The 13,549-nt window shown below is 37.4% G+C and overlaps 1 protein-coding gene across 11 annotated transcripts in view; it reads right to left on the bottom strand.

Annotated features, from left to right (window-relative positions):
* Positions 1-6,814: 6,814 nt before the first annotated feature.
* Positions 6,815-13,549, bottom strand: part of CD36 (CD36 molecule) — an 80,439-nt gene continuing 73,704 nt past the window's right edge. For 10 of the 11 annotated variants that reach the window (XM_033191881.1, XM_033191888.1, XM_033191885.1 and 7 more), the window contains 3 exons: positions 13,381-13,454; positions 12,786-12,840; positions 11,723-12,144 (listed from right to left, as the gene is read on the bottom strand). In XM_033191881.1, coding sequence (XP_033047772.1) covers positions 11,875-12,144; positions 12,786-12,840; positions 13,381-13,454 — 399 coding nt within the window. In that variant the 3' untranslated portion in view covers positions 11,723-11,874. Of the gene's footprint in view, positions 7,157-7,193; positions 9,986-11,722; positions 12,145-12,785; positions 12,841-13,380; positions 13,455-13,549 lie in introns of those variants that run through there. The other variant, XM_033191890.1, reaches the window with a different exon arrangement.

The following is a 13,549-nucleotide window of genomic DNA, read 5'->3' as shown; positions in this document are numbered from 1 at the left end:
AATTTGTTAAGGTCTCTGAAGTGGGCCAACTGGCGGGCCAGTCTTGTTGTTTAATAATTGTTACGTCGGCCGCTGTGTCTATCAGTCCTGTAAATAACTTTCCGTCTAGCCACAAGGTGAGAGAGGGTTTTTGATTAGTAATGGGCTGTACCCAGTAGATGTCTGAGGATCCGAATCCTCCCTTTCCCCTTAGGGGCAATTGGACTTTATTAGCCGTTTTTAGCAGTGGCAACAGGAGTAACTGCGCTATTCTATCCCCTTGAGGAATGATAATGATGTTGTCAATAGTCTTGGCCATGATTTTGATTTCTCCTATATAATCACTATCAACTATTCCTGGAAAGACCTGTAGGCCTCTCATGGTGACGCTGCTTCTCCCTAGGATTAATCCAAACATGTTTGAGGGTAGGGGTCCATATACCCCAGTACCTAAGGCTTGGGGTCCCATTTCAGGGGTTAATACTGTGTGGGAGGTGGAACAGAGGTCCAATCCTGTGCTTCCTGGGGTTGCTCTACTAAGCTGTGAAATGGATTGCTGTTGGTTGGTACAAAACTGACCGCCCCATAAGCTTGTTTCGGGGCCTGGGGCCGGCCCCTCAATCCGTTTCCCTGCTGAGGTGTTAGGGGATTTCCTTGATTGTCCATTTTAGATTTACATTCGTTGGCCCAATGTTTTCCTCTTTTACACCTAGGACAGAGGCCTGGGGCTTTCGCCTCTAAGGTCTTAGCTAGCTCTCCCTTACAATCCCTAGCAAAGTGTCGCATTTTTCTGCACTTGAAGCACCCCTTGCTATTCTTATTTTTACTAGCGAGGAAGTCTTTTACGGTTTGTCCACTAAAGGCAGCAGCCATAGCCAAGCCCTGTTGCTATGAGGGCCCTATGTCTGAACAGAGGCAGATGTAGCCTGTTAAGTCTGTTTTCTTTCTATAAGGTCTGATTGCTGCCTGACAAGCCGGGTTAGCGTTTTCGTAAGCTAGCTGTTTTACATAATCCACCCCTGCCTCGGCATTTCCAAATATTCTGCTGGCCGTGGTTAAAAGTCTATGTACAAAGTCTGCAAAGGGCTCATCAGGCCCCTGTTTGACCCCCGTGAGCGAGGCTCCTGGATCCCCCTCAACAGGAAGTTTTCTCCAGGCTTTGGTAGCCGCTGCTTGGATTTGAGAAAATAGTCTGGGATCGTACTGCATCTGAGCATCAGTTTCTGTGTAGTTACCCGAGCCAATTAGCATATCAAAATCCCAACCATTTCTGGCTTGTTGGTTTCTCTTGGCCATATCTCTACAATTTTCATAAAATTCTGACTTCCAAATCAGATGGTCGCCTCCGGAAAGAACTGCTCTAACTAAGGTATTCCAATGTATGGGAGTGAGCCTATTTTTGGCCACAGATTCGACTATGGCCAGGGTGTACGGGGCAGTAGCTCCGTATTGCGAGACAGCAGTTTTTAGTTCTTTTATTACAGTAAATTCAAACCCATTGTGGTGTCTCCAGGCTCGGCCCTGCGCATCTGTAGTTTCAGTTACTGGAAAAACGTCTCGAGGAGAGGAATCTTCCCTATCCCTACTACCAAGCAACCTTCCTTTTGGGACATGCTGTCTGGCTCTCTGAGGGTAAGAGGGTTTCTCTATTCCTTTAGGGTAGTGAACGCTCTCACTTCCTGTCCTTAATTTCTGCAATCTAGTGATTAAAGACTGATGTAGTTCTTCGAGCTTTATTTGCTCTTCAAGTTGTGCAATTTTTTCTCTAAGCTCCTCTTTTGGGTCTATTACTGCCATAACTGCGGGGTCAGAAGCCTTATTATAGGGAGGGGGATAAGTAAGAGTTTGTGGCCGGTCAGAATTATGATATTTTGCTGCCTCTTCCTCTAAATTATCCCAGTCTACTTCTGAAGGGTTAAGGTTATTTTTACTTTTGTTTTCATTAGTTGTAGGTAAAACTGGGTATTTTTTGGCCTTTTCCTTATTTGATGTTTCTATATTTGTTATTGAGGGGACCCCAGCCTCTTCCTCATCGCTTTGTAGCGATATAAGATCTATTTCTTTGCTAGGTGTGGATTTTTCTAGGTCGGTTTGGGAGCTGCCTCTTAATATTTCCTCAGTCTGAATAACCACCGCCATTACCTCAGGATCTTTTTCTCTTTCCTTTTTATCTATTATATCTTTGATCAGATTCCAATAAGAAAAGGCTGTTATCAGAACCTTTTCTGGTCCAAAAGTACTATAATAATCTTGAAAACAGTCTCCCACTCTACGCCACCTCTTTATGTCAATGGTTCCCTCTTGTGGAAACCAAGGGCAGGTATCTTTTACAAAATCAAAAAATTTAAACAAATCATTACTTTTAACCCTTACTCCTCGTGCTTTTAGGGCCTCTTTTAACTGCCCTACATAAATCTGATGCTGGCTTAATTCTTGTCCCATAATCAGACACTATTACTCACCTCTGGTTCCAACGCAGCAGGTTCCCGCGACGTCTGGAGAAATTTCTTCCACTTTCACTTTCAGCCGACTTTGTGCCTTCCTCCTCACTTTTTCCCCCGTGTCCAGGTCCCTGTTCGGGCGCCAGGTGTCCCGACCCGCAGGACAGTCGGACGGGCCCTGGAAGGGGGGGTGGGAATGGAGGAGACAAGAAAACATGAGAAATGGAGACAAGACAAATAGCCTGATCAAGTCTCGTTTAATGGTGGCAGTGCAATGCCTTATATAGGCTGGCAGAGGAAGAGGTTGGGCCAGGGCGGTGACGGGGGGGCCAGGTTTTCTCAAATTACAATTGCACATGCGCTGTGGGTTTGTAATTTTCCCGGGCGCAGGATCGCACCTGCGCGGTAGGCTGCATATCTTCCTGGGCGCGAAAAAGTTGCGCGCGCGCGGGAAAGGCTTGCACGCGCGGGAACAGTTTAGGCGTGCACGGGGAAAAGCTTTAGGCGCGTGCGGGAAAAACTTTAGGCGCGCATGGGAACAGTTTATAATGAAGAACCCGGAAATGTGCCATCTTGTCTCCGCTTTGCGGAGATCAAGCAACAGAGGTCGGCTAATTCCGGGCCTCATGGCTCCAGACACCTTATACCTCATAAAAAAATTAATTCAACATGGATTAAGGACTTAAATGTTAGACCTAAAACCATAAAAACCCTAGAAGAAAACCTAGGCAGTTCTATTCAGGACATAGGCATGGGCAAGGACTTCATGACTTAAACAGTTCTTAATCACTGGGATAATATTAAGCAGAATATCTTCATTTAGATGGTAACCTGGGCTTCTAATCCCCAAAAGTGAAGAGTTCCATTCCTGGCATGGCAAAGAAATTCAATCAACTAAAGAACTTATATTTTTCAGTAGCCCCAATTCTGAATGGTATATCCTTTATATAGCTCTGATAAGCTAATACAATAGGAAACTTTCAGCCTAACCAAGTCACTCAAGTATTTATCCATTGTATCAAAATCTACAAAGTTCCAGCACCTTCTGGTCTAGGAAACAACAAACTGGCTTGTGTGCCAAATCCAGTGCATATATATATATAATCTATCTTGGAACACAGCCACGACCATCTGTTATATATTGTTTGTGGCTATATTTATGCTAAAATGACAGTGCCAAGTAGTTGTCACAGAGCCTGTATGGCCTATACAGCCTAAAATATTTTCTATTTGGTCTTTTACAGAAAGTTTGCCAATAACTATTTTCTTGCTTACATTTTTGTCAGATAAATATTTTATTCAATGTGTATATCAAGCTGAGTCAAATGTAGTTTTAATGTTTAGAAGGGAACCCTACCATTAATACATACTGAACTTACAGAGTTTTTGTTAGTAGATAGTTCTACAGTGTGGCAATGAATTATAATAGTTGACTATAAAAGTTTAACTAATTTGATGGTATCAATGATTAAACCCACACATCAACTTGCCCATTTCATAATTACCTTTAGAGACCTTCTCTTCTCTTAAGACTACAGGACTTTCTCTACTACATTTCCCAAGATAGACCTTGCTAACTCTTTTGGCCTTTTGTCCACACAGATCTTAGAAGTGTCTATGCATCTTTCTTAACCAATTCAAGACTTTTTCAACTAAGTGATTTCAAGCAATTATCAAATGATTGGTAAAAAAAAATGTATTTGCCATTCAGGCCTTAGACCGCATATGATATTTATAATTCATTATTTAGTTAGCAAGCCTGCTGTACTTTGTATTTTGAATGCTGAATTATAAGCAAACTTTTTAAATTTAAACCCAACATGAAAAACATAGTTGTTGCATTGTAAATTACTTAGAGGGAATGTTAGCCTCCCTCTAAGTACACTACCAGGCACTATCCGAGAGCTCTGTCCTAAAGGAACAAAAAAATAGTAGCACAACTCAAGATTATTAAATATCACAATTTATTGATCAACTTCAAATACACAGTGAGAAGCTAGGGCAAAGAGAAAACAGATTTACAAGTTTAGGACAGAGTACCAAGGAGGGTGGAAGTCCCACTATATATGAATCCTGAAGTACGTAATATTAATATGTTCTGTCTCTCTGTTGCATCAACTTTCTCTTTTAATGGTGAGGATACTGAAACCAGATTTGGAGTATAAGCATGGGAGTCCAAAATACAGAAGGGGTCTGGTGTCAAAATTAATTCTTGCTATATTGGAGAGACACAGGGGAAAGTATATCTGGTCACAGCTGTAGAGAACCAGAGGCCTGCTGAACAGATGTGTCTGTCATTTGTTTTCTTCATGTTGCCAGCAGGGGGACAAGTGGGATACCTCTTTGACTCATATAAATGTAGCATGTTATGCACATTTAGTGGCTTATGTATATTTGACAATTCCATCTCTTCCTCTGTTCAGTAAATGCTTTCGTTGATATCTGACATGTTACTCTACTTCCTTAAACTTAGTTTCATCTATGCTTGTCATTTGTTTCCTTTATTAGCAAAGCCAAATGTCCTTAAATAATATGGAAAACAGAAATAGCAAAGCAATACTTTCCAGCAAGATATTATCTGCCAGAGAAATTTCAGAGTCCAAGTAATCCTACTGTCCATTTGATTACTCTGCTGATGCCCCTGTGGCTGACTTGTACTTCTACTAAACAAACTGTGAATATGCTGGCTGCAGGGCTAAGATGGAAAGGCAATGAAAGTGGAGAAAGAAACATTCCTAAATTAACCAGTATGGATAGAGTTTCACAAACTCATCACAGCATTTAAAAATAATTTTTCAGATATCTATGAGGACATTGCAACATTAACCTATGTTGATATTTCAAATTATTTAATGCTAATGTGGCAGAGTATGTGAAATGACCCACCACTTATTTCAGAGCCTTCTCTGTTATGTAGGTTTCTCTTTCCACAAATGTCCTAGTCCTCAACTGTGTAGAATGAAGACAGGATTAGGGCAGAGGAACACCTGCCAAACTGGCACTTTAAGCCTAGGTAGTCCCAAGCTCAGCTCTCTTGTACTGGCCTCATTCACTCTTTTAGAGACAGGGTTTCACTCTGTTGCCCAGGCTGGAATGCAGCGGTGTGATCGTAGCTCACAGCAGCCTGAAACTCCTGGGCTCAAGGGATCCTCCTGCCTCAGCCTCCCAAATAGCTGGGACTACAGATATATGCCATCACATGCAGCTAATTTAAATTTTTTTTTCTTTTTGGTAGAGACAGGGTCTTGCTATGTTGCCTAGGCTGGTCACAAACTCCTGTCCTCAAGCTGTACTCCCACCTCGGCCTCCCAGCATGCTGGGATTACATGCATGAGACACTGTGCCCAGCCTTCCTCATTCACTTCTATATAACAGTATAGACTTTCTCCACTGTAAATACTCTTCTTTGAATTTTCTTCTCTTTATCTCCTGCCTTGCTTCTGCTCCCTACTCCACTGCAGACACGCCGCAAGTAGGCCGTCTAGCAATCTCAGTTTTGTGTTCATAGTAAAACTCCAGTGCTATTATTCAGTATACACTTATAAAACAGAAAGCTACTCAATCCTGAAGAATCACTTTATTCAGATGAATAATTTTTATCTCAAATAAAGTCTAGGACCTGTCTCCAATTTTAGTATCCCTTATCTGCTCCTAATCTATCCCTTACTTTACATGTAGCAAATATATTTATCATTAATACTGTCAAGTAGATCAAATAACACATTCCAGCAAATCAAAGGAGTATAAAGCTTAATACCACTTCACCCTCTACTCTGCCATATAGATTAGCTTTATTACTGTTTGAAAATGTCATTTAAAAGCTCAACAGGGCAAATTATAAAACTTAGTGGGATATGTATAGCAACATTTTCAGGTCTGAGGAACGTCCCCCTCATCTCAGTATGCTTATGTCCTTCTGTTAATACATCAAAATAACACCAGCAACAGGTCAAATAAAACTCTGACAGCTGGTCAAACTTCAGTGACTTAAATCAGGGCTTTTCCAAAAGTTCACGTATCTGTGAATCTCTTAAAGATTCCTGTTAAACTGTGGATTCTGATGCAGTGGTTCTCAGGTGGGACCAGAGATTCTGCATTTTTCACAGATTCCCAGGTGATGTTGAGGCTGTTCGTCTAAGATTCATGTAATTAAAGCAAAATTTTAAAATATTTATATTAATCCTAGCTATGTCACAGCTCCATGAGTATGTAGAATGAAATGTTTTGCAATGTGTAGATTATACTACTAGCATCTGGGAACAGTTGGAAAAAGGAAACAGGAGTGATATGTAAAAAAGTCATGAAAGGATAATAGCTCATATAAAACTGTAGTAACAATATCAAACAATATGGAAGTCAACTACATTCAAAAATAAAAATATAAAGCAAAACCATTTTTCTAATAACAAAAGTATTTATTTTCAGAAATATTTTAAAATTCAGCTTACCTTTGAACCACAAAAGGAAAAAGCAGAGTGTTCCTTTTATGTATTTGATACAAATATAAAACATAACTCAGTTTTAGTTCATTAGTTCAGCTCAGTGAAAATAGCTCAGGAAAAATCAGTCATAGGTAATACTGTTGGTATATGTAGGAAACCAGAAGGGACAACATTCAGTTCAAAATCCATTTAGAATTGTAGACAGGCCACAAGAGGCAGGTGAAGAGAGCAGCCAAAGAGTCACTAATACATTGGACTTCAAACAGAAAAACTGAAATGTCGGTTGGTACACACCTCAAACAGAAAAACTGAAATGTCGGTTGGTACACACCTAAAACAAACTCCAACTAGAAAGATAATTATGTAGCTCAGACATTGATAACAGGTTAAGAAATTTGTACATGTTTACTTTTTTTTTTTTTTGAGATAGAGTCTCGCTCTGTCACCAGGCTGGAGTGCAGTGGCGTGATCTTGGTTCACTGCAACCTCGGCTTCCCAGGCTCAAGCGATTCTCCTGTCTCAGTCTCCAGAGCAGCTGGGACTACAGGCATGGGCCACCACACCCCGCTAATTTTTGTATTTTTAGTACAGACGAGGTTTCACCATGTTGGCCAGGACGGTCTTGATCTCCTGACCTCATGATCCACCTGCCTCAGCCTCCCAAAGTGCTGGGATTACAGGCGTGAGCCACCATGCCTGGCCATGTATACATCTTAACACAAATATTTTCAGAGATAACCATTGTGTACATAGCTGTATTTTTTTCTTGAAATGATACCCACCTTCACCCCTTTCTGTCAGAACCGAAAGCTACATAGCTTCTTCTATTTCTTCATGCACTTGTTAGAAGCAATATGCATTAACCTATTTTCCGATGCTGTTGATTCTCTAATCTGTTAATCCATTTGCAGATGCTATTGATTTTCAAACCTGTTATGAGTAACTGCTATAATTCTGTGGTTAATAACCAACTTTGGAAAGAAAATGTGCTTCTACCAAAGGGTACAATTTTTCTAAGACTAAAATATATAAATTCATCCATGAACAATTGCAAGTGTCCAAACATTTACCCTTTCTAAACAACATTCACTTCACCAGGGCAAAACAAAGTCACACATGTAACATATTCCCCAAATTGCCCCACTCTCACCATAGTGCACATGCGTGTGCACACACACATTTCCAAACCCCAGATTTCATGTAAAAAAACCTCCCCTTCTTTAAGTAATTGTTTTTCCTACTGCATATTTTTAATCTCGTTGTCTTTGTGTATGAATTCTTTCCTCTTGTATTCCTTTTACAGAATTTGAGAAATCAATGAGGAATGATAAAGATTATACATGTATTCAAACAATATTAAATTCATATAGGTCAAAACCTTTTCTGATATCTAAATGCTATGAGATCATCCCTGTATTAAGATCTGAGTGATGACTAGTCATAATAAACAGGTCAATATGTATATTCTCATCCAATTATCTTTAGACGTTTCTACATGATATAACTCAGCCCTACATGTCTTGATGATTAAAAGAAAGCTTTATATTAGATGGACATGTCTGCAAATATCCTAATATTCTAATGCAAATAAAACTTGTATTATCATCAGAATAACATGTCTACAATGTTATCTTACATATTAATATCTTGGACAGATACTTTTATCCTCCCAGTTAAAAGGAGAGGCACTAACTATGCTTTAAGCACCTTCAGAGATTCAAAAGATCTTTCCAAACAGGTAGAATCTTGGTTTGTGGCTTTTCCATAGGAATGCTCAGCATTTACCCTGGCAGCTCTCATAAGGAGGCTAAAAGTTATTTTCAATTTTAGTATCCAAACAGGCCAGTTACTACTCCTTTGTCCTGTATCCTTCTGTGGGTAAAACACAAGATAGAATTTGGTTTGTCTTCCCCTTTCTTTTTAGGAGGACTAACGCTCTCAGAAATAAGTGAACCCCTGCTAAAGAAAGCAGGGTTACCTATTAATGTGTCTCCTTATGAAAAAGCAAAAACCCTTACACTTGTCCTATTGCTATAAAGGATGAAACCAGATGTCTTTTTTGTTCTTCAATTAATTAACTTAAAAAATTAGCCTAGAGTGATCAAAATTTAGAAAGCATATTTCAGCAAGAACTATGGATTTATAAAGAACTGTGGATTCAGAAAAAATATACTTCGGACAGAAAATGAGGATAAACATTTTATGATACAACAGGAACTAGAAAACGCACAGGAATTTAAGGAAGAACATTTTTTAATGGTTGAAACCAGTCTTTATGAGGCGATTATGATGCAAAAAATATTACAATGAATAACAATGCATATTCTACTATTTGTAATATTTCATACAATAATTCCTTTATCATTTACATCTCTTAATGCTAGAAAAGCATTCTGAAGATGCCAAGCATAAGTTGCAACTGAGTACAAAAAAACAGCAAAATTTACTCTATTTCCAGAAGAGTTGCAGAACAGAGAATAAAAGTCCTTAAAATATGAATAGCTAAAGTGTGCTAAAATGTTGTCCATTTGCATGATCAGTGACAAAATATATAAGCCCATAAAGAAAAGAGTTATATTTGCTGTATGAAGGAATTCATAGAGAAATGTGAGTCATAAGCGAATTATTTATAAATGTCTTTCAAATATTTGGTGTGCATGAAATGCAATATGCTGATGGTCCTGGAGACTATTGCAATTGAAGGATGATGGTGTTTTCCCCTGGATGAGGATGACAAGAATGCAGGGCCTAGGATTTGTTGAGAATGTCCACTCTTCTGAATTGGCCACCCAGAAACCAATTATTGAATCAGAGCAACACAAAGAAACTGGTTTGTGCTTGAGCCAGATCTGTAGAAATGGAAATCAATTCAGTTGTGGAAATGATGAATTTTAAAAGCTGCTGGAGTTTTTTGTGCAAGGTAGAGATTTTCACAACATCTCAATAATCCTTTTGAAATGTGCAGTTGCTTAATACAAAAAAAGAAATAGTGCCACCATTTCTTCAACTAAAAGATAAGGTGTGCTTTGTAAAAGTAAAGCATATCCAACTTTCATCCTGTAGGTCAGTATTACCCAGGGTCATGACGTAACTGGTGCATAAATGTGAAGGATCATTTGCTGCCTGTAAAGTGGAGGAAATATTACTAATCAGAAAGCAGTGGAATATTACAACAAATAATACTTAAATTTTATATGAGATATCATACTTTTTATTAATCAGTTCAATTTCTGTAGCTGCAGAGAGAAGTTCTCTAATGGGCTCGGGCTTCACCAATAAGACAAAACACATTCCTATTCCAGAAAGTCACATAAAAAGGGTGCTTCTCAACCCTCAAGACCAGCACACACCAGACCAGGTAGCTAGAGTACATCTGTCCTGGACCAGCATTTCCATACCCTTCAGACCAACTTCCATGTAAAGGTGTATGTACTACTTTCAAAAGGACCATTGGGTTATTTTCCTTGTGACCCTCTGAGTGAAACCACACATTAGCTCCGCCATCTTACACTTTGCTCCTTCTTGCATACCTGTCTTCTTACTTGTTCCTATTGTTCACAAATCTGCCCAAAGATATAATTTTTATGATATTAAAAGCTGAATTTTGCTTAAGAAAATCTACATCTTTTGTGATTCTTCTAAATCTAGTAAATCAAGTAATCAACAGTTTATTCTCTGCTTGTAAAAAAAAAAAGGGCAGTAATTTTTCCTTATAAAAATCAAATATATAAGCAAAACTAATATATTCATTGACAAAGTTGCTCCAGCAAGCCTTGAATTTTTCATTATAATTTAGCTATAAATAGACCCAAGGAATCTGACATCCAAGAATCATTAAGCAATCATAAAATGTAATTTTAATTCTGAATACTTACAAAACATCTTTATGACTTCTACATTTCCTTTTCTTAAGTATGCTTTCCCTTTAGGACAAGTTTTTTGTTATTTTGTTTTACTTTTCAGTGAATGATCTCTTCTATTACATAGTCATACAAATACCTTTGTTTAGTCGTAATTTGTCAGTAGGCTAATGACAGGTATTGAAGGTAATATTTAATGTTTTATAATGTAAATATTTTAGGCTAGCATTTTGAAGACATTCTGTCCAAATAGTTTGGAGGCAGAATTACTGTCTTTTTGGTGACTAAATAGTGGTAGAAGTGATTAGAACCAAATATTAGGTTGCCTTCTCAAACACAAGCTCTCAGTCTCACAAAAGGAAATTACGGGTCCCCAGATTCCACTTTAACTGATTTATGCTTTGGTACTAGACAATTCAAATTGATAATTTCATGGAAAACCTCTAGAAGATAGAATGGATGCTGATGAATCCAGGCTATTGGAAAATCATGCAATTGTATTGGGGATTAGATGAGATATAGAATCTTTAGCATGTACTGGCACATAGTAAACAATTAAACTGTTTTTATTTACATTGTCTTGAGGTGAAGAAAAATAGGGAGAAAGTAAAAAATTGTCCCCCACAGGCGACACAAATGCTACCTGCGATAAATAAAAAAAGGTTTTCCATTTTATGTATAAGAGTGCATGGACAATAATATCTGAAGCACAGAGGCCTAAAGTCTCTCTACAATTCTGCCAAAACTCTCGTACACATCTCTTTTTTCCTCTAAACTCTGAGTACTTGGTTTTACTATGTCAAACACTATTTTCCCCTATTTCCTGATACTATCATATTCAAATTTTCGTTCAGGACTTTTCTGGATTTGGAAAATGCACAGCCAGCATGTCTACATGCAGCAATCCTATTCTTATGAAACCATTTCCTAGTCAATTATTTTTAAATATCAGATAATTTAATATATAACTAGCTATATAATTGAGAAATGAACCAGTCAATTTTGGACAAGTTTTGCACAAGTGCTATATTTGTGCTAATGTTACAATGGTCACAAGTACATCTTTTATCTCATTTCTCCCAGAATTAAAGATATACTTTAGTGATCTGCTTGATAATATTTATAGGTTTATTTACTTATATTTAAAAATGATTATTGGCTAGACATGTCTAGAAATATATATGGCCTAACTTCTCTTTGATAAAATGAAAACAATATATAAGCTAATATTATTGAAGCAATATTTTTTGGTATGTACTTACTTATTGTTTTTGATCTGCATGCACAATACGAAATCATAAAAGCAACAAACATCACCACACCAACACTGAGTAAGATCATTTCTATCAGGCCAAGGAGGTTTACTTTTCCAGTTACTTGACTTCTGAACATCTTTGCTTTCTCATCACCAATGGTCCCAGTCTGTAATCAAGTTAATAATCAACATTATTTGGGTATATTAGTAAAACAAAATATTCAAACCCTTCAATTGCCTATCACCCTTTTTTCTAACACCTCTATTGGTGTTAGTCATCAGTGTCTACAGGACAAGTCAGTGGAATTCCTTTTGCAAGTCAAGAAAGGCAATTAAGTGCCAGATAGGGTATAGCACTCTTCAATGTACTAGGATTCATTTGCTCTTCAGAACAATCTCAGAATGATTTCCCAAAGGGTGTTTCCCCGTGACAAAGGGTCACCAGTTCCACTTGCTCCAAAGACTTATTCAATGCTTTTCCTACTTTATAGCTAATCAATGCATGGATTTATACTAAAAATTCCTTGTCAGGCAGTAGGATAGACTGTCCTAAGACAAATGTTACAACAAGAAAACATGTTTAATAGATGAATTTTTGAAGAAAATCTTACAGGAAATGTTTTCTAAAACCTGAAAACTAACACAAACTTGATATTTTTGTGCAATTAGGTTATCTCAAATAGGTTTAATAAATGTCTACTCGTCCATATGGGAAATGGAAATACATATAGCTTTAAATACTATACATTCTTTTGAAACATCAAGAGCTTGTTTATTGCTTTAATAACTAACAGCTGAAAATACAAACCTCATTAAGCCAAAGAATAGGCACAATATAGTTCCTCTTCAGACGCTTTAATACTCTGTAAAATACATTGAAAGTAATTATGAACATATAAACTAATATTTATACATAACAAACTTTAAAATAAATGTTCAGAAATTAGTTGCTGTTGCTAATTTGGTTTTGTTCCTGTAATGACTCATGCACATTTTAATATAGTTGTTTTTTACTTCCTTTGCTCTTATGTGTCCTCTAATCACATTGATTTTTTTCCCAAGTGTGGATTTTCCCTTTCAATAAATTATCGGGGAACTAAAATATGAATTCCAACAATTATTGTCATAGAAATTTTTGAGCAGCTAACAAAGTGAGAGATACTATCAAATGCTCAAATAAAACTATTCCAAAATCTGTGCAAGTACCATTTCAATAAACACAAGATATGGTACTAAGCTATAGGTGAAATTTGTCATAAGCATTTAATAATGATTGTTTGGTGACGTTAAGTGAAAGATAATTGATATTGGATGTTCTTTCCACTTACTTACATAGATTTACTCATGTTCTTACAAGAAGATACTACAGATTTTATCAAAATAACCATTTTCAAGAGACTCACTGAATTTTGTTTGATGGCTTGACCAATATGTTGACCTGCAGCCGTTTTGCAAATTGTAAAGTGAATCCAGTTATCTAAAAAGAGAACAACTAAATAATTACCAACTTTTTAAAACATTCTTTTACACGATTCAAAACTTATTTTTCTTACAGCAGAAGAGAAGGTAGTA

This window comes from Trachypithecus francoisi, unplaced genomic scaffold (assembly GCF_009764315.1).
Source record: "Trachypithecus francoisi isolate TF-2019V2 unplaced genomic scaffold, Tfra_2.0 Lachesis_group4, whole genome shotgun sequence".
Lineage (NCBI taxonomy): Eukaryota > Metazoa > Chordata > Mammalia > Primates > Cercopithecidae > Trachypithecus > Trachypithecus francoisi.
The sequence above is the reverse complement of the archived record's forward strand: the minus strand, read 5'-3'. Positions and strand labels throughout refer to the sequence as shown.